This window comes from Quercus robur, chromosome 9 (assembly GCF_932294415.1).
Source record: "Quercus robur chromosome 9, dhQueRobu3.1, whole genome shotgun sequence".
Classification (NCBI taxonomy): Eukaryota; Viridiplantae; Streptophyta; class Magnoliopsida; order Fagales; family Fagaceae; genus Quercus; species Quercus robur.
This window is the reverse complement of record NC_065542.1, coordinates 41,220,184-41,245,948: the sequence shown is the minus strand read 5'-3', so window position 1 is coordinate 41,245,948 and position 25,765 is coordinate 41,220,184. Positions and strand designations below refer to the sequence as shown.

The 25,765-nt window shown below is 36.2% G+C and overlaps 2 protein-coding genes and 1 long non-coding RNA gene across 13 annotated transcripts; 2 read left to right on the top strand and 1 right to left on the bottom strand.

Annotated features, from left to right (window-relative positions):
* The first annotated feature begins 1,438 nt into the window (after positions 1 to 1,438).
* LOC126698397 (CDT1-like protein b) lies at positions 1,439 to 11,975 on the top strand. 4 transcript variants are annotated; one of them, XM_050395579.1, is made up of 9 exons: positions 1,439 to 1,680; positions 2,413 to 2,566; positions 2,737 to 2,968; positions 3,063 to 3,182; positions 3,525 to 3,759; positions 4,449 to 5,339; positions 5,459 to 5,660; positions 5,738 to 5,828; positions 5,993 to 6,299. In XM_050395579.1, exons 3-9 carry the CDS (start codon positions 2,781 to 2,783, stop codon positions 6,048 to 6,050), a joined length of 1,785 nt encoding a protein of 594 aa, XP_050251536.1. In that variant the 5' UTR covers positions 1,439 to 1,680; positions 2,413 to 2,566; positions 2,737 to 2,780; the 3' UTR covers positions 6,051 to 6,299. The 4 variants fall into 4 exon arrangements, with proteins under 4 accessions (XP_050251536.1, XP_050251533.1, XP_050251534.1 ...); XM_050395576.1 differs by lacking the exons at positions 5,738 to 5,828; positions 5,993 to 6,299 and adding an exon at positions 11,698 to 11,975; XM_050395577.1 differs by lacking the exons at positions 1,439 to 1,680; positions 5,738 to 5,828; positions 5,993 to 6,299 and adding an exon at positions 11,698 to 11,975 and having other exon boundaries at positions 2,269 to 2,566.
* LOC126698398 (WAT1-related protein At4g08300-like) lies at positions 7,057 to 9,139 on the bottom strand. 5 transcript variants are annotated; one of them, XM_050395584.1, is made up of 7 exons: positions 8,922 to 9,139; positions 8,667 to 8,729; positions 8,436 to 8,552; positions 8,112 to 8,343; positions 7,684 to 7,845; positions 7,451 to 7,602; positions 7,062 to 7,357 (listed from the first exon to the last, which is right to left on the bottom strand). In XM_050395584.1, the coding sequence occupies exons 1-7, from the start codon at positions 9,125 to 9,127 to the stop codon at positions 7,195 to 7,197; spliced, it is 1,095 nt and encodes a 364-aa protein (XP_050251541.1). In that variant the 5' UTR covers positions 9,128 to 9,139; the 3' UTR covers positions 7,062 to 7,194. The 5 variants fall into 5 exon arrangements, with proteins under 5 accessions (XP_050251540.1, XP_050251537.1, XP_050251539.1 ...); XM_050395583.1 differs by having other exon boundaries at positions 7,057 to 7,357; positions 7,451 to 7,845; XM_050395582.1 differs by having other exon boundaries at positions 7,061 to 7,602; positions 7,693 to 7,845.
* A 4,839-nt stretch (positions 11,976 to 16,814) lies between the features above and the next one.
* LOC126698396 (uncharacterized) lies at positions 16,815 to 19,629 on the top strand. 4 transcript variants are annotated; one of them, XR_007646451.1, is made up of 3 exons: positions 16,815 to 17,409; positions 17,509 to 18,608; positions 18,715 to 19,629. It is a non-coding gene; the product is annotated as an uncharacterized LOC126698396 (long non-coding RNA). The 4 variants fall into 4 exon arrangements; XR_007646450.1 differs by having other exon boundaries at positions 18,705 to 19,629; XR_007646453.1 differs by having other exon boundaries at positions 18,689 to 19,629.
* The last annotated feature ends 6,136 nt before the right edge of the window (positions 19,630 to 25,765 follow it).

The window sequence follows — 25,765 nt, the reverse complement described above, 5'->3', positions numbered from 1 at the left end:
GTTATTGCTAATATTTTTAACACTTGAGCTACAATGAATTGCCATAAATGGCAGTGCACTATAGCTCAAAGCTAGGAAAATTTTTTTTATTCACTTCTCCCATTATGTTCAGCTTTATTCTCCTCTTTCTTTCTTTCTTCCTCCAGCTACCATTACGGATGACAATTTTGCCTCATCCCTCCCTGTTTCGCCCCATGTGGGTTTTCCCTGCCCCTCAAATGTGGTGGGGCAGGGATGGGATGAGGTTTTAGCTTTGCACCACAAGGCAGGGTGTGGATGGGTTTAGACTCTTGACTAGTTGCCATCGGGGCTCTCTCCATGTCTCTGCCTCAACCCTCCCTCTTGTGGCTCTCTCTCTCAAACTCTTCTTTCTCTTCTCTCTCCTCTTGATATAATTTTAGCTCTACCAATGCTTATGCTCTTAGAAAGAAGATAGGTTGTAACAGATTTGTCTCAAAAACATAGGCAATTGTCATATCAATGTCAACATTAAAGTTAGTGGTATTTTCTTCTTTTGGAAAGTTAGGATTTTAATTGTTAAAATTTGAGGTCGATAAATTTAGTCCATCAATTTATTTATTCATTTATTTTTGTCTTAGTAATTCAGTACATCAATTAAATACTAGTTTGAATTGCTGCCACCTTGTCCACTAACCATCAGTACCTCAGGGACTTCAATACTTACCTATGATGCTGGCCAAAGCAGGGGTTATGGCCCTTATTCCTTCTTCACATATATAAATAAATATATATATATATATATATATATTTAAAAAATTAGATAAATATTATGAACGATTCTATTTTTAGACAAGAAAATATTTAAACTTTGAGATTAGAAAACATGTACTTCATTTTTTTTAATAATTAATTTACTAATTTCAATTATAGAAGTAAAAATAAATAAAATAAAATGGAGGCTGATAATGTCCGTATGTTTGATGCTCCATAATTTTTTTGGAGTTTTGTCTTTTCGATAATTCAGTAGTTATAATATGGAATAGAGGTTTAAATTCTAGATGCCTTCCTTAGAATCACCAAAGAGTGCCGACCAACTCACTAGTTAAGTCACAATACTCTTGGCTAATATAGTTGAACTTAAAGTTAGGATTTAATGTTGAATTGTTTATGCTATTTTTGGTTTGCTTGTTGTTATTACTCAATTCCCAAATTTCGTGAGCCATACCTCAAGTTTGCTTGTTTGGTTTAGTTTTTATTCTCAATTTTCATAACTCGTTATTAAAAAAAATTGGGTTATAGTTGTGGAAATTGAAAACAATATTTGTGACTTGTTGAGATATGAGAGATATGAGAATAGTGTTGTAGTGGCAATTTTGTAAAAATTACCAAAATTAGTGGAACCCACTTTGTCTCCATCAAGCTCGATCATAGTTAAGAGGCCCAAATGACTCTTTTTGAGGGACTTGAGAAAACTCAGTTTACTCATTACTCCATACACACACACACACACACACAACATTTTACCTTTTCTTCACTTTCCCCTTGCTCATTCCACACACAAATCACCTCTGTCTCTGGGTCTTGCATATAAAGAAGTCTCCTCCCTTTGATCTCTCAGTCTTACCTCTCTGCTCTCTCATTCCCCTTTATCAAGCTCTCTATGATCTCTCAGTCTCTCATATCTCTTAGCTACAGTGTTTTTGGTGATTTTAAGCTCAGGTGAACACAAATCTCTCTCTCTCTCTCTCTAATTTCTTACTTGCCCTCCATTTATGAAGTTGGATATCTGTTGCTCTCTTTAATTCTTGATTCTTCTTTTCATAATTATTCTTAGAGTTTCTATTAGAACTTTGTGCTTTAGCTTTAGAGAAGTGCTAATGACAAAGTTGGGAAATTTTTTCAGGGGGCCAAGTTAATTGTGCCTACCTTAACTTAAAATGCATTAAATCTTATGAATTGAAATTTCTAATAATCAATTTTTTCTATGAACGTAGCTAAACAATTTGTAATCCAATATCACGTTTTAAGGAAACAATTTTTATTTACTCAGTTTTATATCTTTGAGCTTTTTTAAGGGGTCAAACATCTAGAGTTTCCACCACTTGGGACAAAGAATTGATTAATACCTTCCCAATTTTGAATATTTTTTCTCTTAAAATTTATGTTAATAATGGATGATTTCTTCATAAATTACTTGTATTTTAAAATTGAAATTAAATAACCAAATTTAAAACATGAAAAAAAAAAAAAAGTGAACAACGAAATGTTAATATTTTTTTTTTTTGAGAAGGAGAGACTAAATTTTTGATTTGTTAAAATTTTTTTTTCGTAGCTTTATCTCTCTTTTATATTATTATTTTTCTATTCCTTTGTCCTTTCTTTGAAAGTGCTTTAATTTGTTATATTTTTTCATATTGTCGTAATCATGGACGTGGTCACCAACCTTTTAAGGAAAAAAAAACCCAAAGAGGTTTCCATTCATTTCCCTGGCAGCGGACAAGACTACTTAAGCTCACCTGCCTGACTCACTAGACCTACTTCCCAAACAGACCCGAAAGAAATTGCGGGAAGCAACGGGCCATTTAGGCGGGAATCCAACGTTAAGGTTTTAATTGTATTTCTTTTCCTAGTCACATTGTTTTTTCTTTCTCACCTAGAATTAGGTTTTTTATTTCTTTTTCTACCGGGATTAGGAGAAAACTCCTATAAATACTCTTTATAGGGATTGATTATTATTAATGTGTGTTTTTTCTGTTATTTTGCCGCCAAGCGTAGTGTTCTGGTAGAAATTAGGCTCTCTCTCTCTCGCTGTGTTACCAATGGAGCCTTCATCTTCATCAAAATCCAAATCCAAGAAGCAGCCCACACGGCTCCACCGCAACCGCGTCGTCGCCCTCTCCGTCAAGGAAGCCAGAAAAGTCGCCAAAACACTCCGCCCCAACTCCTCCGCCAGAAGGCATATCCAATTCTCCCCAGAAATCCCCGAGCCCCACAAGCTACCCGAAAAGTATGAACTTTTTTGGTTAATACGGTGATTTGATTGGTTTATTTGTTTTAGCTTTTAATTAATGTTTCTGGGTATTTATTTGTTCTATGTGCAGGTATGAGATTCTTGCTCAGTTTTTTGATAGCTTGGTTAGTTCTATTCGGTTGTTGCGCTTGAAGGGTTCCTTATCCTCTTTTACCAATATTTGCCCCAAAATTAAGTGTTTAACTGATAGGTAAATTTTTATGAAGTAATGAAATTTGTTTTCCCTCTTTTTGGTTGCTTAGAAAATAGAACCTGTTTGGATTTGGGAAAAGCGTGTTTTTAAAATGTAATTCCGGCACTTGAAAACAAAATAGAAACACATTGCCAAAAAAGTTTTATGAGGGAAAATGTATTCTCTCAAAACACAGATTTTTTCAGTTTTTTTGGATCAGTTTTCAAAAATTGCTACCACACTGCATATTTGATATTTCTAAGCAACTCACCTGATACATTGACTACACTTAGCTGTATGAGATTAATGAATCTTATGATTGTTTTGTATGTTTAAAAAAAAAAAAAAAAATGTTTTTAGGAGGTTTACACACAGGCACTTGGCTCAATTGAAGTTTATTTTGCGCGGTGCAATTGAGATAAAGAGGGTACTTGTGTTCGATGAGCAGACGAGCTGTATGAAGCCGGATCTCCATGTTTCCATCAACGTTGATGCAGTGGAAAATGATGGGAAGTTGAAATCTGAAAGCGGGAATATGCGTTTGAGGAAGGTGTTACGATCGCTGCTTGCGGATTTTTCAAAATCCTGTCCAGAGGTACTCGTGTTCTGTACTTTCTGTATATTACATGGGATATATCCTTAAGTTGTTGTTAGTTCTGTATTCATGATCACATCTAGAACAGCATTAGTTGCCAATCATTTACATTTTTTATATGTATATATAAGTTACTTTGATTCTCTGGTAATAATGCCTTCCTAGCCAATTGAAAAGGGGAGTGTGCTTTGGAATATAATGCACAAAAACTGTTGGGCATATATTCTCTCTTTTCTTAGGACATTCTTGCAGTGAGATGCCTCTGTTTAATCTGTTCCCTCCATTCCTATCTATATATAGCTGTTTTACACTTTATGTATAAACTTTAGTACAAGATTCCATCTGCCACTTGTGGCCACCTAATGAGACTGGGTTAAGATAATACCATAATCTAATATAATTTTGATTAGGGTCATATTCTATGGTTTCCATTATAGAAGTGTTCCTTTTTCATACAATTGAAAATAAACCTTATGCTCTAGCTGCTTTTGACCTCTCTTTCACTACAAATGTTAACCATAAAGGTAGCTGTCAGCATGATATTCACTACCACTTAAAATTGTAACTAACAATATGGATTTGAGATGAAAAATTATTGTCAGTTTACTCATATATATTCGATATGAAGATTTCTGGTTGTTTTAAGCAATGCTCTAGACTGCACCTTAAGATTTTTCTTCTGCGTGCAGGTGGATGAAATTCCAGAGGAACTGTTGCCTGAACCATTCAATCGTAAAAAGCTAGACGTCCATTCGAACATGAAAACACCCACCTCATCATTTCCTATTAAGACGTCAACTGTTGCACTAACAGCTCTGCAATCAGCAGCATCAGAAACCTGCATTCGGGATGATGAAATTGCAGAAGGAACAGAACAAGATCTGAATTCAAACATAAACAATTCTCCCAACATGTCATTTCCCCTCGGGACGTCAATTGAAGCACAAAGAAAACAGCAACCGGTGGTAGCATCACATCTCTCTCAATCTTTCCGCAAGCGCTTTTCACAAAATGTCATCAGCCATGAAGTACAGAACTATCCTCTAAACTTATCAAAGACTGATCTCCAATCTTCAGTTCTTCCAATTCCAGAGTCACCACTTAACAAAAGTTCCTCCAAAGAGAAAAGTAGTTCTGCTGCTGGTGCTCCATCCCCATCAAAACTGTCATTTGAATCAACCAGCAATGAAAAATGTCTAGCAGTTCATGCTTCCCCTGCTCATTTGCCACAATCTTGCCCACTAGCAACCCCAAGCAAAGAGATAGATGCCATGAATAATGAGAATGGTTCTCCTTCAGAAATTGCTAATATCCATTCGACTCCTGCAGAACACATTCTCATTCCAGCTGGGCTGATGAATGTCCCGCCCAAATTGTATCCACCAAAGAGATATATGAGCCCAAAGGATGATTACACTAGCTCTTCAAACAAGTTAATAAGGCGTTCACCCTGTTCAAGATTGTTAAAATTTGACACTCCCATAAAGAATGGAAACGTTGGTGATGAAATGGATGACACTGGAGGTGTTTCAGTTGATAATGATGTTTTTGATATTCTTCCTGAGAATATTTTGCAATCGGTAAGCCCCATTGTGAATTCCTTATGCTTTCATCCTTACCAAGCAAGGTTCTATGTTCTATCTAATATCATTTTTCTGATTGCATCATTAGAATTTATAACTATGTTTTCTTGATGCAGATAATAGAGAAAGAGAGGAAGGCAGTAGAAGAGAGAAATCCGGCGATCTCACGGGCAAAACAGAGGCGACAAATGATTGCTAGCCTGCCTAAGCTCTTCAACACGATTCACTTCTTATTTCAGTCTATTAAGCGGTCTGTTATCACAAAAGAGGAGCTTATACACAAGATAATTGCAAGCGATTGTGATATTGTTGACAGAAGTAAGCCTTTGTACCACACGGATATAATTCCCTTTTCTCTGGTAGCTTTTGGTGATCCTCTTCATTTGTGTTTGCAGGAGAAGTTGAAGAGCAGCTAAACCTCTTAATAGAATTAGTTCCGGAATGGATTTCAGAAAAGTTGGCATCTGGAAGAGATTTGCTCTTCTGGTGAGCCTTGTTAATATGTGATATGGTTGTGGATGGATCCATTTTAATTGTAATAGAGAACAAATGGATATTCAAATATTTGTCTTTAGAAGATCATAAATTATTGTTCAAGCGACAAAACTTATTCAAATTGTTTGATGTCATTATCTGTTCTTTTTTTGCAGTACAAATAAAATGTCAAGTCCTGAGTCATTACGTGCACGGCTTGAAGATGCAAAGTGAGAAGATGCATGAAATAGATTTTTGGAAATTACTGTAAGAAGCATGTGGAGGAATGGTTTAAAATTGTCTTTGTAAATGTTAATTCTTTGTTGTTAGCTGATGATCGTAGAGTAGATTTTGGAAGTATACTCTGGAGCTTAAGATAAAGTCTTTGTGAAATATGTTAATTACATGGCAAATTATTAGAAAGCTTGCTTTTTGTATGATCAACTTATTGTCTTAAAGTTAATATATAAAAGTTCTATGTAAGCAGCATCAAGCATTCTAAAAGTCCTTGGGAAGTTTTCCCTTGCGTCAATGTCTTAGTATTTTGTGTTATTATTGATTGGGACCAGTGTAAGCTAGATGATTCCCTAAAACAGGAGTAAATGTTTATAAGCTGACAAATGTTGTGTATGGCTATGTGAATTGTGATGTGTCTAGGTATGTTAGGAGACTAGCATTATGTATGAAAGGGGCACTGTACATTGCTCTCCCACGGAAGTCCCCGCACAATTTGAGCACCAGCTTTGGAATGGCTATTGTAGTACCATCAATTTATGTCTCTGAAATGGTTGATTTTTTTTTGACTCATCTGGTACTTTTTCATAACATTAAAACTTCATTGAATGAGAATAATCAACTACAAACTTTCTCCGTCCATCTGATCCATCGAATGAGCAATTTCTCAGAGACTCCATTTTATTATCTTTGAAGGAGACTCAAAAGGTGTCATTGGTGCTCTTCAAGACCTCCACTCCGCAAGACGTCCTATGTGGTTTATTGCTCCCCTTCTAGAGTAAAAGGCTGCCCTTAATTCCGTCTTTGGAAATTTTATTTTATTCCGAGAGATGTAAATTTTTTGCCCATAATTGTGCCCATTGGGCTGCTAGTTGTAACTGGGATGGGTCCATGACCATCTCCTCTCTTCCCTCTTGGGTTTTCTCCCTAGAAGATTGAGATGGATTGGAAATTCACTGTTTATATTTTCTCTATATATCATCATCATCATCATGATTCATAATTAAAAAAAAGAAAAAAGAAAAAAAAAAGAGCCAAAGCACACAGGAAGTGTGCTGAGTTCAACATGAAAACAACAGAACTAAAATGAATGAAAAGTACAACTATCAAGCAAAGCAGGTAAAGATGTAAAAGTGAAAACTCTTCAAGGGACATCCCTTTTTGAAGTTCCTTGTTGTAACTGGCATCCCTGCAGCTCATCATTTGTCAGATCAGATTTCTCTTGGAACTTGATGTGATTTTGATCACCTTCTTTGCCCCATAACACCAAGTATAGACCAATGATAACAACGACTGCTCCCAGTATTCTGAATGGGCCATATATCAACTTAGAGCCATCTAAACCCTTGTGTGTGTGTGTGGGGCTCCTGAAAGTGGATATAACACTGTGATGATTATACCTTCCCATGTGCAGTCTTTCACCAAGAAGAAAGTATGATTGCAGCGCTGTCAACACTGCTCCAAGGGGATTAAACATGGTCACAAAAACTGGTCCTCTTTGTTCAGTGCACCATAGTTGAATGAAGATTGTTATACCTGAGCATACAACTCCCTGCCATTTGACATATAAAACGTTTAAAACATCATTTGAAACAAAATAATAATTTGAAATTCTTTCACATTCTTTAATTACTGCATATACGATGGACCAGAAGTCAATGTTGTTGAATGCAATGGACCATGCAGCCGGTTTGTGTTGTATGAGTACTGTGAAGGCAGCTGATTGTGCTCCACCGATTAAGTTTATCCATGCAGTTAATGACAGTTGCGCAGGATACTTCTTCAGAGTAAATGCCTGCGTGGTTCACATGGATACACTATCATCTTTTATTTCGTGGGGAAAAATACTTCCTTTTTTTTTTTTTTTGGCTACCTCGCTTTTCTGTTATATATCAGTTCATGCATAACAGATTTTGGTGATCTTAATATTTGCTTGTAAATTAGGTCATGTAATCTCTTATTATGATTATTTTCTCATGACTGTACTGTTGAGCAGTGGGACATATAATATAGCACAACTTGCAACAGTCAGGAGGGAAGGTTTTTTTGTACGTTATGTACCTGCCTAATGTACCATAAAGACCATGATATGCAACTTGCACCAGCTAGAATTGGTCCTTTAATCCAGTTCTCATGAACAGAATTGCTTCTATTTAAGTGGATGGGAGCACCCTTCCAACTTCGAACTTCAGGCCCTTTATACAGAGTCATGGTCATGACCCCAGCCAACGATATTAAGGTTCCCACGACTTTGGCTATTCCACGAGCATTCCTAGCATCAAGGGCCTCCAACCTACATAAAATACTTATTAAATGGTGTTTATGTAGTCTCCATTTTCTCATCAAACGAGAAGAGAGACATGTTCACGAAGTGTAAAGCCCCACCTGAGTGCAACTGGAATTACAAAAGTTAAAGATGCAACAACATTGATCATGGATGTGCCAAAGGTTGGAGAAGTGTATTCCAAACTTGCAAAGTACATGTTAAGGGTTAAGCTAACCCTGTTTAACATCAGGGAAAAGAAAACTGTAAGTGCTTTTTATTAATTTGAGTAAACACAAATCTCTAGTATCATTCATGTTATACTGAAGAGTGGTGCTTGACAACCTACGTACCCTACCAGAGAAAGCAGAAACATCTCAAAAAACAATGCTAATGTCATCTTTGGCCTTACTTTTCTGCATGAAAGAAAACGAAAAATCAAATATTGAATAATTACCTATTAAATGATATTATTTCGTTGTTATGACTATTTGCCAAAGTGTTTTAATTGTTTAGATGCAGAATATGTACATACTTGAAGATAATTATTCATGTAACCAGTGTGTGAGTGTATATGGATGTGTATTGGATGTAGATTAGAACTGTACCTTTCAAGAAAATAGGCAAAAGGAAACATCACTAAACCACCTAGAACATGTCGATAAGTTACAAAGATATGAGGATTCATCCCATGGCTGAAGGCAGCATCTGTAATGAGGTACATAATCATATAACCTACATGAATCAGAACCATCAGAATGTGTGGCTTGAATCTCCTACAGATCATGCCCATCTCACCTACCATCGGCGCCATAGCTCTTGAATATATGTGCCAACCTTATTTTTTTTGTCACCCTTTGCTTGTTTATAGTTGAAGGCTTGAAGCACAAATGCATCTATACTCATGGATGAGGACTTGTCTTTTACTGATTATGCTTACAAGTTGATAGCATCATGTTCTTGAAAAATTCCAAACTAAATAATTGACAGCTGATTTGATGCAAGGTCCAAATGCGAATGGAATAGAAAGAGTAGGGTGTTATACTTTAAAATACAGTTGAGACGTATGCACCAGTTGTACTCTTTACTTGTATGTGTTGGAATTTTATTTAAAAAGTAATTCAAGAAAACCAAAATATAACACATCAATCAATTAAAAATTATATCACGTGCATTTGTAACAAAAATCAATAATAAGATGTGAGAAATTTCTTATTAAAATTTATTATTCAAGGACCTCACAAGCCATGGATGGAACCATGGTTGGACTTGGGGGGCAATGGCCCCCCAATTTTTTTCTAAAAAATATTATTATATATATGGGTACTAATTTTAACAATTTTGTTGTAAAAGTACATTTTTACATCCTTAACAATATCAATGATTCTTTTAAGAGTGTTATTATAGTCAATATTTTTTCTAAAATATTTTTACTAATAGTTAAGTAGCAAATTTTTTTTGGTTCGCATTTGGGCCTACCATTTAAATTGTTTTTTTACTTATCAATAATTATTCATCATATCAGCAATTTGTAAAAAAGTTTGTAACTCTAGAATTTTCCTCATTTTAAAGACCATTAAAAAATTTATAGATTTAAAATCTAAAACAAAATATACAAGCCCAAAAAAATTAGTTGAACAACAAAAATTATCAATAGTAAAATTGAAAAAAAAAAATTAAGCTTAATCAACAAATTTCACCAAAAACAAACATCTTGACCATTTAAAAATTTTAAACAAAATAATTTTGTTTTTACCCAATAGCAAACATTTCAAAGACACAAAAAATAAAAATAAAAATCAATGGCTAAGTAATAGTAGAGTCAGAGGTCAAAGTCACTACATCAGCAAAGCCGTCTCCCTTAACTTTAAGTTCTAGCTTCGTCTCTATCACAAGCAATTAGGATGCCAATCGAATGGACAAAACAAAGCCCAATCGAAGTCCACCATTCCAATTAGCTCAAGGATGAAAATTAGTTCAATGATCAGTTCCTCAGGCTATTCTTCTGCTCTCTTTCAGTCTTTTCTTTCATCACTCCATTCTCGAGCCTCTAACTAGTCAATTTGAGAAACATTAGGGTCCCTCACGTGAGATGCTTTCAAGGCTCTCTATTGCTCTCCCCAACTAGTCTGGATTAACATGAGCTTTCTTTTCTCTTCTCCACCCCTTACAAGTGGGGCCTGACAATATTTATAACATTCAGAAAGGACATGACTAGCCATAAAATCTTTTCTATCGTAAAAACAATTATGTAACAGATATGTTACATTCGTTAATAATTAACATCATTAATTAGATTCATTAATGTGTCATTATTTTTGTAACTCCATACTAACGCATGGATTTATCTATAGTTCATATCCAAAATTACTATAATGTCAACACCTCTAATAATAGGACAAGTTACTGGTAATGATACAATAGATTTATTAAGGCCAATGCTCAATGTTCATGAATCTCATTATGGAAGAACTGTCGAGATTATTATGCACTAACCATAAAAAATCGAGCCCTTATTGTCGTCTTTTATAGTCTGAGCAATTTTTAACTCACACCTCCCTTCCATCATGGTCCAACAATTTTAAGAACAAACTCCTTTTGTTCAACAGTGTTAGCTGAAAAATTGTTAACTTTCAATTTTGCATCCACTTAAGTTATAACCTTAGATAAGAGGTCATCTAGTGTAGAAATTTTACTTAGTGAAAATTAAAAATAAATAAATAAAACTAGATAGATAGATTGAAATTATTGCATTTTTGTGATGTGGGTGGGTAGTAATTCTTTTTTGTTCTTTTTTCCATGATTTGGGTTTTGATTATTTGTGATTGATGAGCATTCAAAATTTGACTTATTGAAACTACATTAATTTAATAATAGTTCTGAGATATTCAACATGCTTAAGGTAGTTATTTGGGCTTGTGTGGCCCATAGGGTCTCTCTAGGCCATTAATTGGGATAGAGGGTTTCGGCGACTTTTCTGACTTCTAGAATGCTTGATGCTGCTTACATAGGAACTTTTATATATTAAGACAATAAGTTGATCATACAAAAAGCAAGCTTTCTAATAATCTTGCCATGTAATTAATATATTTCACAAAGACTTCATCTTAAGCTCCTTAGTATACTTCCACAACTGTGAGATCGCCGGATTTCTCTCGGGCAAAACGGAGGCAACAAATGATTGCTAGCCTGCCTAAGCTCTTCAACATGATTCACTTCTTATTTCAGTCTATTAAGCGGTCTGTTATCACAAAAGAGGAGCTTATACACAAGATAATTGCAAGCCATTGTGATATTGTTGACAAAAGTAAGCATTTGTACCACACGGATATAATTCCCTTTTCTCTGGTAGCTTTTGGTGATCCTCTTCATTTGTGATTGCAGGAGAAGTTGAAGAGCAGCTAAACCTCTTAATAGAATTAGTTCCGGAATGGATTTCAGAAAAGTTGGCATCTGGAGGAGATTTGCTCTTCTGGCGAGCCTTGTTAATATGTGATATGGTTGTGGATGGATCCATTTTAATTGTTATAGAGAACAAATGGATATTCAAATATTTGTCTTTAGAAGATCATAAATTATTCTTCAAGCGACAAAACTTATTCAAATTGTTTGATGTCATTATCTGTTCTTTTTTGCAGTATAAATAAAACGTCAAGTCTTGAGTCATTACGAGCACGGCTTGAAGAAGCAAAGTGAGGAAAAGCATGAAATAGATTTTTGGAAATTACTGTAAGAAGCATGTGGAGGAATGGTTTAAAATTGTCTTTGTAAATGTCAATTCTTTGTTGTTAGCTGATGATCGTAGAGTAGATTTTGGAAGTAGACTCAGGAGCTTAAGATGAAGTCTTTGTGAAATATGTTAATTACCTGGCAAGATTATTAGAAAGCTTGCTTTTTGTATGATCAACTTATTGTCTTAATATATAAAAGTTCCTATGTAAGCAGCATCAAGTATTCTAGAAGTCCTTGGGAAGTTTTCCCTTGCGTCAATGTCTTAGTATTTTGTGTTTTTGTTGATTGGGACCAGTGTAAGCTAGATAATTCCCTAAAACCTAAGTAAATGCTTATTAGCTGACAAATGTTGTGTATGGCTATGTGAATTGTGATGTGTCTAGGTATGTTAGGAGACTAGCATTATGTATGAAAGGGGCACTATACATTGCTCCCCCACGGAAGTGCCCGCACAATTTGAGAACCGGCTTTGGAATGACTATTGTAGTACCATCAATTTATGTCTCTGCAAAGGTTGATTTTTTTGACTCATTGGTACACTTTTTCATAACATTAAAACTTCATTGAATGAGAATGATCAACTACAAACTTTCTCCCTCCATCTGATCCATCAAATTGGCAATTTCTCACAAACTCCATTTTATTATCTTTGAAGGAGACTCAAAAGGTGTCATTGGTGCTCTTCAAGACCTCTACTCCGCAAGACCTCCTATGTGGTTTATTGCTCCCCTTCTTCTAGAGTTAAAGGCTGCCCTTAATTCTGTCTAATTGGAAATTTTATTTTATTCCGAGAGATGAAAATTTTTTGCCCATAATTGTGCCCATTGGGCTGCTAGTTGTAACTGGGATGGGTCAATGGCCATATCCTCTCTTCCCTCTTGGGTTTTCTCCCTAGAAGATTGAGATGGATTCAACTATTCTCTGTTTATATTTTCTCTATATATCATCATCATCATCATCATCATCATCATTCATAATTAAAAAAAAAAAAAAAATACATGCAAGAGCCAAAGCACACAGGAAGCGTGCTGAGTTAAACATGAAAACAACAGAACTAAAATGAATGAAAAGTACAACTACCAAGCAAAGCAGGTAAAGAAGTAAAAGTGAAAACACCCAATGCTGTTGTCCACCCTTCAAGGGACATCCCCTTTTGAAGTTCCTTGTTGTAACTGGCATCCCTGCAGCTCATCATTTGTCTGATCAGATTTCTCTTGGAACTTGATGTGATTTTGATCACCTTCTTTGCCCCATAACTCCAAGTATAGACCAATGATAACAACGACTGCTCCCAGTATTCTGAATGGGTCATATATCAACTTAGGCCATCTAAACCCTTTTGTGTGTGTGTGTGTGTGTGTCATTCATAGTTGGTCAAATGTGGTGCAGTAGTGTCTGAGCCAGAGTTTGGACCTTAATTAATGAAAATTTTCTTTTCCACAATTCGATGGTATAAATCAGCTTAATTGGAATAATTCCTAACATCTCTGGGTGTAATTTATAGGGAAAAGTGAATTAAGGTTTTTTTTTTTTTTTTTTTTTTTTTTTTTGGGCCAAAATAAAATAATGATTTTTAGCAATTTTTTTTTTTTTTTTTTTGAGTAGAGATTTTTAGCAAAATTTGAGGGTGGACAATTCACAACATTGATGGATTAAATAATCAAGAGACAATAACCCAATATAAAATTAAAGTCCAACATGACTTAAAAAGAGAGTAAGTCTCGAAAGTCGAAACACTTAACATAGTTTTAAAACTCAAATATTTTAACACTATACAATCGAGTATACACTTTGATTGAATCGGATTATTACAAAGCTCAAAACAACAAAATTTAAGAACAAGAGTAACTTGGAAATCTCTATAGAGATAGAGGAAGTCTAGCTCTTACACCAACCCAAAGATTTCTCCAACCGAATCTCTGAAGCCATTTCATGCTAAAAATGTGAAACACGACTTAGTAAGTAATATGGATTATTATCCTAAAATAAAATGCTTCTAATAAAACTGGTTGGAGGCCAGTTATGTAAGAATGATGTTTAATGCAAGGAATGAAAGCAAGAAAAATATAAAAAATGAATAACTTTGTGGAACCACAAAGCATCTCTACTAATAACCAAGAATGACGTGTATTAAGAATTTTTTCCACTATATCATATAATTGATTAAATCATCATTAATAATATCTTAAAAATATATCAAAGTTATCTTAAGGCTAGGATTGCTTTCGTGCTCGGTTAGATTGGCTTGCCTATCATCATTGCAAATAAAGGGGTCTCATTCGTCAAAATTGAAACTTGGTTCTTTTAGTATATAATCCCATTTTACCATAATCAAAAGTAAGGTTTGTTTGTTCCTCCAAAAGGCATGACATAGAAGTACTTAGGAGAAAATCATTAACAACTTATCAATGTAGATTTGCTTAACAGCTACATTTTTAATTATGCAAGACTTACTATTTACAAAATTATGGAAACTATCATAAGAATGGTCCAAAAATCTCTAGCCAACATATTTTTACACACGATGATACCAAAATTTATTCTTTGATTCAGTGAGTCTTATAATTTGGTTTAGTAAATTTAAAATACTAAATTATGTGAAACCCAACTTTCTTTAAGATAATAATTAAATCAAACTGCTTTCAAATGTAGATTATAAAAATTATAATTTTTATAATTTTCTTCAATATTTTAAGTAGGAATAATGGAATATGATATTGGGAATTAGCTTCCAAAAAATATTAATTTTAAGAATATAATTATATACCCAAGAAAATTTGGAGGCACGAACATATTTTTTTACAAGATCATTAAAAACTATCTATACATTGTGTTGGGGACGTTTTTGCGACAAGGGCCAAAAATGCATGATTAGCTCAAATCTCCCATTGGATTTTTTAGAAGTGTTTATTTGTGGAGAATCAAGACCAAAATTCCAAATGTATAATGAACAAAAGGCTATTGGTGCTTTAACGAGAGAAATCAAAATGTCATAACTAAAATACAAGAAAATGCAGAAAAAATATACAGGTTTGAAATTTTGACCCACAGTCAGCGAGAAGAGGAAATTGAGAGAGGTTGTGAGGAAGAGAGGGAAGGTTCCCCTGTACTCATATTTCCACCCCTAAGGTTCAGAATTATGAGAATGTTAGCTGGTTGAATGAGCTTTTACTCTAAAGTTTCAGCTTTGAGAGTAGAATGTGGTTTTTGGTTTTTTAGCTTAAGAGAGACTCTTGTATTGAGTTTGAGTGTTGCTCTTAGAAGAAAACTCCATCTGCTTGTTTTTGAGCTGAAGGGAGAGTTTTATATTGAGTTTAGGGTGTTGCTAATGATTGGATTTTAGGCAGAGAGAGAGGCTTTGGACCTTCTGAGTGCTATTTCCAAGATTTGGTGTAGTTTGCCTTTTGCTTAGGAAATGAGTTGGTTTGCTTTTTACATAATTTTGGAAATAAAGGGGGTTTGATCTAATTGGTTGTCCTTGGTCAAACATTTCAGACCATTGGGAGGCTCACCTAAGTGAGGGCTAGCAGATGGAGTTGGCCAATGGGAGTCAACTATGTTTAAAGGCAAAAATGGGTTCAAGTAGAAACTTTAGGCCGCAGTTAGCCAGAGCATGAAAGCTCTTTTGAGGTGGAAATTTCGGGTACAAGACCTCCTCCATGAGCCAGAGGTGCTACTAATGTCCCTTGCCTACTTGGTAGCACGCATAGGCTAGGCTCATACAAAAGGTCTAAAAGGAATCGACCCATACCCTCCAAACCACACTTCCTTAATTTCTCCCATATGTTGCATGAGCTTGGGCCATACTTAAAAGAATAAAAAATAATATAATCCTTGAATTGGGCCCATAATGAGGTTGGGCTTAATTGAGTTGGGCTTATAGAGAATATATCGCAAAAATGGGTATTAACATTAGCCCCCCAAGCACGCATGGCACTTGTGGCATGCGTGTGAGTAGTTGATGTTTTCCATTACTGTAGATGTTGCAGGTTTGGAAATTAGTCCATCCAAACACTTCATTTTTAGTTGAGAAGGTATGGGTTGATGAGGCCTGTTTGTAGAAATGTCGTGCATCATGGCACCCACTTGTAAGAAAAATCATGGGTTAAAGAAGCCCATTTGTTGAAATGTCATGGTCGCGAGTCTAAGAAAGTCAAGTTGTAACCAAGTGATAAGTCCAACCCGAAACGGTCCTTGCTTTCCATGGCTTAAGTGGCTTTCATGCTACCATGAGAAATTTTAACATTTCTTCCTCGGATGACTAGGTGGCTTAAGTCTTACCACACTTGTTTTGTAATATACATATTCGGCCTTAAAATTTTCAGGCTCATTTCCTTAGCATTTCTGTAGCTTTTGTCTTTCAGTAAAAGATGGGCCTTTGAATTTCTAGCCACTTTGTCTTGTGATAGTATGCCACGCTAACTACTAGCCACTTTGCAAAGTCCCCACACCACTTTTGCTTTGACATATCATGGCCTTTGACTTTTCAAGTTGCTTTCCTTCAGTTGCCTACAGGTAGCATTAGACTTCCTCCACCCACTTGCTTTTAGCTTTTAGGCTAAGAGCTCCACTTTCTGCTCAGATGGAAGCTAACATGCCATTCCATCCTTTCATTAATTCTGCTTTAGCCAACACACCTCCTTCTCTTGTAACAATATTCCATGAGTTGCCTAAGCGATTTCACTTCCTGTAACCTTTATGTCAAAGTCATTCATGTCACTTACTCCCATGTCGTTTTCACTTTGTGATATATATATATATATATATATATATATATCACTATAACTTTGCTTCTTTCTTGACTTTTCAAGATCTTGGCATAGATAACTTCTCCAAAAGCTTTAAAACTCCTTTTTTGCAAAACTCTTGGGATCGGGCTCTTGTAAATATTTTATTTTTTAAAATCCCTCAAGCTCATCAAAATTTCCAAAGCTTTGTTGTACCCACCTTCGATCTAGCACCTATGTGGCCAAAACCCAAGGAGGATGGTGAGATGGTGGTTGCAAAATGAAAGAGATAAGAGCGACAACATTCCACCACCATAATCAAAGAAGCATAAAGATGCTCGTTGTAGGATCTAGATGGTCAAAGCGTTGTTGCCGAAGAAGAGAGAGATAAACCATTGGCGACGGGCAAGGTTGTTTTGTTGACAACGTTTAATGGGGCTTGCGGCAGCTCATCGCCCATGGCCGCAGGACCATCTGTACCAATTTCGGCTAAGCAGTATTGTTGGTGAAGAGGAAGGAACCTTTGTCACTAAGGAGCGAGGTTTTTGTTGTAAGAGATTGATGTCAAATGCGGCGGCAAGATGTTGAATTTGTTTTTTGTGCAAGCTCGATGAAGTCGGATGCGACGCTCACCTTGGTGAGTTAATATTATATATATATATATATATATATATATATTTGCTGATCTCTTGGATGTATTTGGCGACATGTTGAATGAATAGTATCATTGATGTAGGTTGGCTCTTCCTTAGGAGATCACAGAAATACCGAGAGGTTCCGACCCATAAGGTTGAGTAGTCATAATTGAAGCTGAATTTCATATTGAAGTTGGCTCCTTATTGATTCTGATAGTCATAAGGTATGGAAATCAGTTTGTAGTGCAGCTGTGCTTGATTTCAAGTTGGCCATCGTGTTGGAAGTAGAATGAGTGGATAACTGATTGTAATTTTGACTTGGGTCCATAGGAGAGAATGATGATGAATGAGAGGCCATCTTAAACCTCTATACAAATTGGACCACATTGGGGGTGCTTTAATATTTCAGTTTCTTTAGTATTGGACAATTTGGTGAGATGTGTTTGCCAAGATTAGTTTCAATGAAGCCATTGCCATGAGCGATACTGCTGGCTGCCTTAGGACAGCTTACTTGAGATGGAATGAAGTGAAGAATCCTTTGGCGATGTAGTATAGAGGTGTGATATAGTTGCTGTATGTGCTGCCAGCGCCCAGTATTATGTCCTTGTGGTGAATGCAAGCAAAGTTAGGGTCACAATTTGTTGCTTTATGCTTGCTGCAATGGTGAAGAAAGTGTTGGCGAAGCTGAGATTAGTGTTTACATATAGTGTGCACCTTTTTTTATCATGGTATTGCCCATCCATAATAGCTTTTGTGTCTTGGGCCTTGATAAGGCAAAATAGACCATGATAGCATGAGAAGATGCTTTGTAAGATGGTCACTGTGTGCATCAAAAGGAATGGACAGTGCAACTTATTATCAAATGAGATGCTCCTCGACGATGTGTGGCTATAAGAGATGTTGTTCAATGAAACATTGTTGCGTCGAGTTGCTTTCGCTTTTGGCGATATCGCAGCCACTATTCTTGTTATATCATTGTAACATATTGAATATGGTACATAGGCAGCTGCTCTGTTTGTTTGAGAGCGAAGCCACAACTTATTTGGCAAGTCAAAACTTGATGTGACAAGTCAAAACCTGATGCCACCCCTTCTTGTCATACCAATAGGAGTTGCTAAGTGTGCCACTTTGCCGTTTTGCATGGAATAAGTATACTTTAGGAGACTACACCATTATTGAGCAAGGACTTGTAACTCACTTGGTAAGTCACATATTTTCTTTGTTTTCTTTTCTTGATTGCATAATAGTATATCAAGTGTGTTATACTATGGTTTCTTGTAGAATGATTTTGGCTTAGGCAATTGCAGTGCCATCGTTAGGACCTTCATTCACAATGCCAATTTCATTGCCAATGCACCATTTTCGAAGGTTAAAGCTGCTTCAGGTAGCAACATAGAGCTGCAATAGATAGTACCATGGCCACCGTTAGGTAACTTTGAACTCTTTTTGTTTTGTTTCTTGTTGGTGTTGGACATTTGATGAACTTGTTGTCTTGCTGTCTATGCGTAAGGCCAACAAGTTGCTTTAAGTTTCAATGTTAAGAAACAACATCATTAGTTGTTGTAAAATTGAGTTCCTGAGTTGAAATTGAGTTTCTTTTGTCTAGTCTTTTCACTCCTAGCTCACCTCAAGAGGATTGCACAGCTTCTTTGGTTGAGCTTGGTGAGGAAAACATCAACAAACATGTGGCTTCCTTTTTTAATGGCTAGAGAGTGCTTGTGGTAATGAAAATGCATAAGACTTGGTTTGTTCCTTTGGCTGAGGAGAGACTATTCAAATGAAAGAGTGTTGCCAAGAACTTGATTGAGGATAGGCCGATTGTAGAGTTTCTTCTCTACTACCTCTATTGCATCGTCGATACATGGTTCAGGTGAGGCTTGGAAGTTCAACTTGCATCTCTTGTCAACTGGATTTTTGTGAAGAGATGGAAACTGGTGGCCATAAATTCATAGAGAAATCAATTGCAAGCGAGTGTTCTGAACATAATGGCTTCAGATATTGTTGCTAATCTTGATCTCCTTCGAGTTGCCCTTTCTTTTCATTTTGTTTATTTCTTGAATTTGCTAAAACCTTGAGAACTTGAGTTGGTTATAACATGTAATGGGGGCTACTACCTTGGAAACACATTCTCTTATATTTCCCTTTTGTGGGCAACTCACTTTTGTGTATAGAGCAACTCCTATGTACTAGTATTTGTTGTAAGTTCGAGCTTTGCTTCCTCACACCCAAGTGCAGGAGATCGTAGCAATATAATTCCCGGAGTATCGAGATCGAACCACAAGGAGCAGGGTAAATTCAAAGACAATGTAATTAAAAAAAAAAACTTTTGGTGAAGATGAAGAATAATTTTTGCCTAGTAATTGTAAACAAGAATAACATTGATAACTGATTTAAGTTAATAATGTAAATATTAGGGCATCGGGGTGTTTCCCTATATCGATACGAAATTCTTTGTGATCTAAGAAGTTATATATTTCATAATTGATTGTTCTTATATAATTAAATACTTATGATTCAGTTGAACTGAGACAATTCAAGAATGCATGATAACCTAGATTAATAATGTGGTTAGAAAAGTTTTCAGAAAAACCCATTCACTTTAAAACCTAATTTCTATTTGAAACTATTAGAAATTCATCTAAACAATAAGAAAAACATGATTGAACTTATTGAAAGCATGGAAGAACTAATACATCAAAAGAAATCTAATTGAACAATCAAATATGTTGTTGATAAAATCCTAGAAAGAATCACATTGAATATTCATACCGTATAGAAGAAACATAACCCCTAGCTCTAGCAAAGAGTTTAGGCTGCCATTAGATAAAGAAAAATACAAGATTTTCTCTACCAAAATTTGTTTTACATAGCCTCCCTTCAAAACCCTAACGTCAAAAGTGTCAAAAGAAAATAACACTTTTAGTATTTTAATTTTTGTCTAGGTTTATAGTAGTAACTTGTGAGTTAATTTCGACCTTCAAAAATTAAGGATTTCGAAAAACTCAAAACTGGAAAGTTGTATATATTTAAGTCACAGTTCCAACCCATCTAGCTTTGTGTCAATTGAACTTTTGAGGAGAGAGATACGTCCAAAATATTGATCAGTGCTCAAATTTGATTTTTCCTTTTCAGATTCCGCCTCTTTGATTACTTTCCTTATTTGAAGCTTCCAAACATGGTAGATGACCCAAGCACTCCAGCTGCACCTCCTTAGACATTTAAGCATGGTCTTTTAGCTCCTCTTTAATTCTAGTTTGGCCTTCATTCTCTCACAAACTCTTGTAAACTCATCTTTTTCACATGATTTCCTACAAGTAGATAATTACACGCAATGAATGACATCTTATTCAAAAAATTATGTAAAGATAAATAATAGGGACTAATGCAAATCACGACTTAATTATAAAAATTAAGCATAGTAATAAGGAGATAACGCCCATATAAATATATAATAAGTATACATTTTAAGGCATTATCAAGCTTATGCTATCATGGTTAGTAGATACAAATTTTATTTTGTACAAAAAAACAAATTATGATGTTTGGATGTATATTTTGTATTTTGGAATGAAAAAAAAATCATTTGTACCTCAAGGATGTATATGGTTTGTAATTTGTACTTTGAGGATGACTTTGTACCTTTATTTGATAGGTTATGAGTATGTCTTTGTCGTGAAAACAACTCTTGTATGGCTATGAGCAGCTGTGTATGTTGAGGAAAGCTTGCTTGGAAAGGTTGTGCGCACCTTCTGGTTGAGTAGCATAATTTTGTTAGATTATATGCACTAGTTTCTTGAGAATGACTTGTGCTTGAATTGGGTAACTTGTGAATATGGCTTTACCTTTGCTTGGGCAAGTTAGTAGACATGTTGCTTGTTTCTCATGCCTTTGTGGACAGGTTTTGGCTAAGCACACATCTTGCTGTTTGTGCGCCATTTTTTGTAGTGGTCTTTTGATAAGCAAATTTACTTTTGTAGACAGCAGCTCATATATATTGAAACATGGCTCGCCGCTTGGTAGCCGACTTATACTCGACATATATTAAGTCGCTACTTTGTTAGTTTCAAGAAGCCCCTACATATGAGCTATGTTTTCATGCATTAAAGCTCATGGTGCACTTGTTTGTCACCATTTCATTGAGGTTGATTGCGTTCTTACAGACAATAGCTTGGATAAGGCTTGTATTGCTGTCATCTTTTGAGGATATCACATTCTTGCATATAGTGACTTATAGAATGACAATTTTGCTATTTTCTTGAGGAGTTTTATCCTTGCGTAAAGCAAATTGCCATATGGCAATGAGGTAATGGTTTATTGGCTTCTTTGTTGCTTTACGAGGTTTATGCATCGGCTTTCTTAACCTTTTGAAGGTTGGCTATGTCCCTGCATGTAGCGGATCACTGTGCTTGAATTTTAATATATTATTTTGGCTTCCCTACCGCTTTAGCTTGCCGTTAAGAAAATGTTGGCTTTCCCTACCTTGTTGAAGGCGTTGCATCCTCGTAAGTAGGGGTCTTATCACATATGAATGATATGACATCTTGTCGGCTTCCTAATCATTCGATAGGGTTTACCTTTGAGGATGTATTGGCTTTTCTACCTTGTTAAGAGTTAGTTGCATCTTCGCAAGTAGGGGTATTGTCATAATGAAATGTCTCACTGGCTTCCTAATTGTTTGATAAGGCATATCATTAAAGGAGTACGTACTTGGCTTTCCCTACCTTATTGAGAGTATATTTTTTTTTTTTACCCTTGCATGTAGAGGTTTTTCCGTAAGAGTAATTTGTTGACTTTCTTGTCGCTTCGAAAGGTTTTCCATTAGAAGAAAGCATTGGCTTTCCTTACCTTATTGAAGGCATTGCACCTTCGCATGTAGGGGTCTCACCACACTTAAATAATATGATAGTTTTTTGACTTCTGAATGTTTTATAGGGCTTACCATTGAGAGAGTATGTGCTTAGCTTTCTCTACCTTATTGAGAGTATTTTCACCCTCGCATGTAGAGGTTTTGCTGCAGGAGTAATTTGTTGGCTTTCTTGCCGCTTCGCAAAGTTTGCCATTAGGAGAAAACGTTGGCTTTCCCTACATTATTGAAGACATTGCATCTTCGCATGTAGAGGTCTCATCATGCTTGGATAATATGATAGTTCATCGGCTGCCTAATGTTTCATAGGGCTTGCCTTCAAAAATTGGTATGAGTAAGATATATTGTTGTCACTTATAATCTTATACAAGATGTCGAGGCTACGAATGATATGCTCCTTGATGGAGTTGGCTATGGCCACTCCCATTACTTTCTTGAGTGGAATTTCTTTTGCCCACTTAATGAATTACTTAGTGGTGGCAAGGATCCAAATGTACTCGTTCAAGGGCGAATGGATAGGTTCGGCAAGATCAAGCCCTAAGTGTGGAATGCTTTGGGACACTCATGTCTAGAAGATTTATAGGATATACCAAGAGTTGTTGGTGGGATTTCTTTCTCCCTTAGTATTCTTCATATGACTCAAAGATAATTATTGAAAATGAGGGTCCTCCTATCTGTTATATAAGGTAGAATATGATTCCTTTTTATCGAAGATTTGTTGTGCCACAAACAGCGACTCCATACTTTGCTAACTTGGCTTCAAATTTTAGGACAATAATAGGCTAAGCATCGGAGATGTTGGTATAGGGTTGTTTCATTCCCAGCACAATAGTTTTTTCTCCCATGCTTTAGTTAGTCTCTTTGTCGAAGATACATGGTATTGCAGATAGTAGCTCCATACTTTGCTTGCTTGGCTTCTAACTTTGGGACAATGGTGGGCTAAGCATTAGAGATGTTAGTATAGGGCTATTGACTCCCTAGCATAACAATTTCTCTCGTGTGCTTTGGTTAACCTCTATGCCAATTTTTCCAAGCATCCACATTATGCTAAGATTCCACTTGAAAATCTCTAGGATGGATTTCCAACAACTAGCATGTGGATTTGTGATATTTGACAATATTAGCGAGGTCTTGTAAAGCCTCCTTCAAAGGTGCATGCCAAGCCCCCTACTATTGGGCTTACTTAGGAATTCTCTTTGTAAGAGTTGAGTGATAAGAACAATTTACTTGAGGATGACAACATTAGTGCTTCCTTCTTCAAGCATAATCTTGAATTCAAGAATGATTAAGCTGTTGGCATGGCTTGGAATGCGCTTGTCACGACTTGAGATATAAGAACATGTCATGGCTTGGCATGTACGGATCGACCATGATTTTGGATGCGTGCGCTTGTCATGGCTTGAAATGTATGAACTTGTAATGGCTTGATGTGCGCAAATATGTCAACTTTGGATGTGTGAGCTTGTCATGGTTTGGAGTGCATGAGCCTGTCACGGCTTGGGTGAGAGAGGATTAAGTTCGGATTTCCTTCATTGTTCGATGTTCCAAGAAGGTTTTCGTTTTGCGCCTTAGTGCAAATGCAATTCACATTAGCAAGCAATAGTCATGGCTAAGTGTAGTAGTACACACAAATTATAGAAAAATATTTTGATGACAAATTTAGAGTGTTGAAGTGATTTAAATGACATAGATAGATTTAATTAGCAAAGAGAGTGCTTAAAAGTCTTAGCTTAAATGTGCATTGGCGCTAATATGTCGCTCGTATGACTTCCAAACATGGTTTATGAAATATCACTACTTGAAGAATTGGTGTGGAATATCTCGCGACTTGCGGTAGGCCATTTGGCCATGACCTTCAGCTATTTGGTGAAGACTTCATTTAGTGGTGACGTCAACTATTTAGCTGCGAAAGGACGCACACAGTAGCATTTATACTTGTCTCAAAACAAGTTAATCACCAACAGCAGCCCCCATATGCTCAGCACTAACCTCGACAACAATACAAACTCAACAATGAAGAAGACATATGTTGAGGAGATGTCAATGATGAGCTTTTAGCGTTGTCATTAGGGGTTCTTGGGTTGAAGTTGATGTTTAGAACTTCGCTTCGTTGATTATTGGTTGCTACCTTCCTACCCTTTGCGGTCAGACTTGTGCTTCACCATTTTTACATTTTCATGCTACAACAAAAATGTTCTCAAATATTATATAAAGCAGGAGATGTAGGATAATTCATCCATAAGAATGATAGCTAAAAAAAATATAGATGAGTGGAAGCTTTAATAAGAAAGTTAATTCTCCCTCCATCCTTAAAATTCTTCACTTCTTAGATGGATTCTAGAGGTTGGAGCAATTTCATTGCACGTTTTGGGGCATTTCCACCGGCTCAATGAGTTGAGGATGGACCTTTTTTTAGCTCAACTCCACAATGCTCTTCTTGAGCAGCAAAGCATTACATGGTTTCTCATGGAACGACAAGTTGGTGTGAGACACCATCTTTTGCTTGTTTCGAATCTTTGGATACATGATCTCTCTTGTTTCAGCTGCTTGACTCCCCAGTAGAGTCGCCAAAATGTCAGGGACGTTTTTTCAACAAGGGCCAAAAATGCAAGATTAGCCTAAATCTCTCATTGGGTTCTTTAGAAGTGTTTATTTGTGGAGAATCAAGCCCAAAATTCCAAATGTATAATGAAAAAAAGGCTATTGGTGCTTTAACAAGAGAGAAATCAAAATGCCATAACTGAAATACAAGAAAATGCAGAAAAAGTACACAAGTCCGAAATTTCGGCCTATAATCAGCGAGAAGAGGAAATTGAGAGAGGTTGTGAGGAAGAGAGGGAAGTTCCCTTGTACCCATATTTCCACCCCTAAGGTTTAGAATTATGAGAATGTTAGCTAGTTGAATGGGCTTTCACTCTAAAGTTTTAGCTCTGAGGGTAGAACGTGGTTTTTGGTTTTTTACCTGAAGAGAGACTCTTGTATTGAGCTTTGGGGTATTGCTAATGACTGGTTTTTGGGCAGAGAGAGAGAGGCTTTGGATCTCTTGAGTGCTATTTCCATGATTTGGTGTAGTTTGCCTTTTGCTTAGGAAATGAGTTGGTTGCTTTTTACATAATTTTGGAAATAAAAGGGGTTTGCTCTAATTGGTTGCCCTTGGTCAAACATTTCAGACCATTGGGACGTTCACCTAAGTGAGGGCTAGCAGATGGAGTTGGACAATGGGAGCCAACTATGTTTAAAGGCAAAAATGGGTTCGAGCAGAAACTTTAGGCCGCAGTCAGCCAGAGCATGAAAGCTCTTTTGAGGTGGAAATTTTGGGTACAAGACCTCCTCCGTGAGCTGGTAGTGTTACCAGTGTCCCTTGCCCACTTGTTAGCACGCATGGGTTGGGCTCATGCAAAAAGTTTGAAAGGAACCAACCCATACCCTCCAAACCATACTTCCTCAATTTCCCTAATATGTTGCACAGGCTTGGGCCATGTTTAAAAGAATAA

What these genes read in the sequence shown, in the direction of transcription:
- LOC126698398 (XM_050395580.1), bottom strand. Translation starts at nt 9,127, where the DNA reads ATGGCGCCGATGGTAGGTGAGATGGGCATGATCTGTAGGAGATTCAAG. An exon ending in TTTGCCTATTTTCTTGAAAG is followed by an intron (nt 8,730 to 8,921) that starts GTACAGTTCTAA and finishes TCTTTCATGCAG; the next exon opens with AAAAGTAAGGCCAAAGATGA. An exon ending in CTTTATGGTACATTAGGCAG is followed by an intron (nt 7,846 to 8,111) that starts GTACATAACGTA and finishes TGAACCACGCAG; the next exon opens with GCATTTACTCTGAAGAAGTA.
- LOC126698397 (XM_050395576.1), top strand. Translation starts at nt 2,781, where the DNA reads ATGGAGCCTTCATCTTCATCAAAATCCAAATCCAAGAAGCAGCCCACA. An exon ending in CCCCACAAGCTACCCGAAAA is followed by an intron (nt 2,969 to 3,062) that starts GTATGAACTTTT and finishes TTCTATGTGCAG; the next exon opens with GTATGAGATTCTTGCTCAGT. An exon ending in CTGAGAATATTTTGCAATCG is followed by an intron (nt 5,340 to 5,458) that starts GTAAGCCCCATT and finishes TTCTTGATGCAG; the next exon opens with ATAATAGAGAAAGAGAGGAA.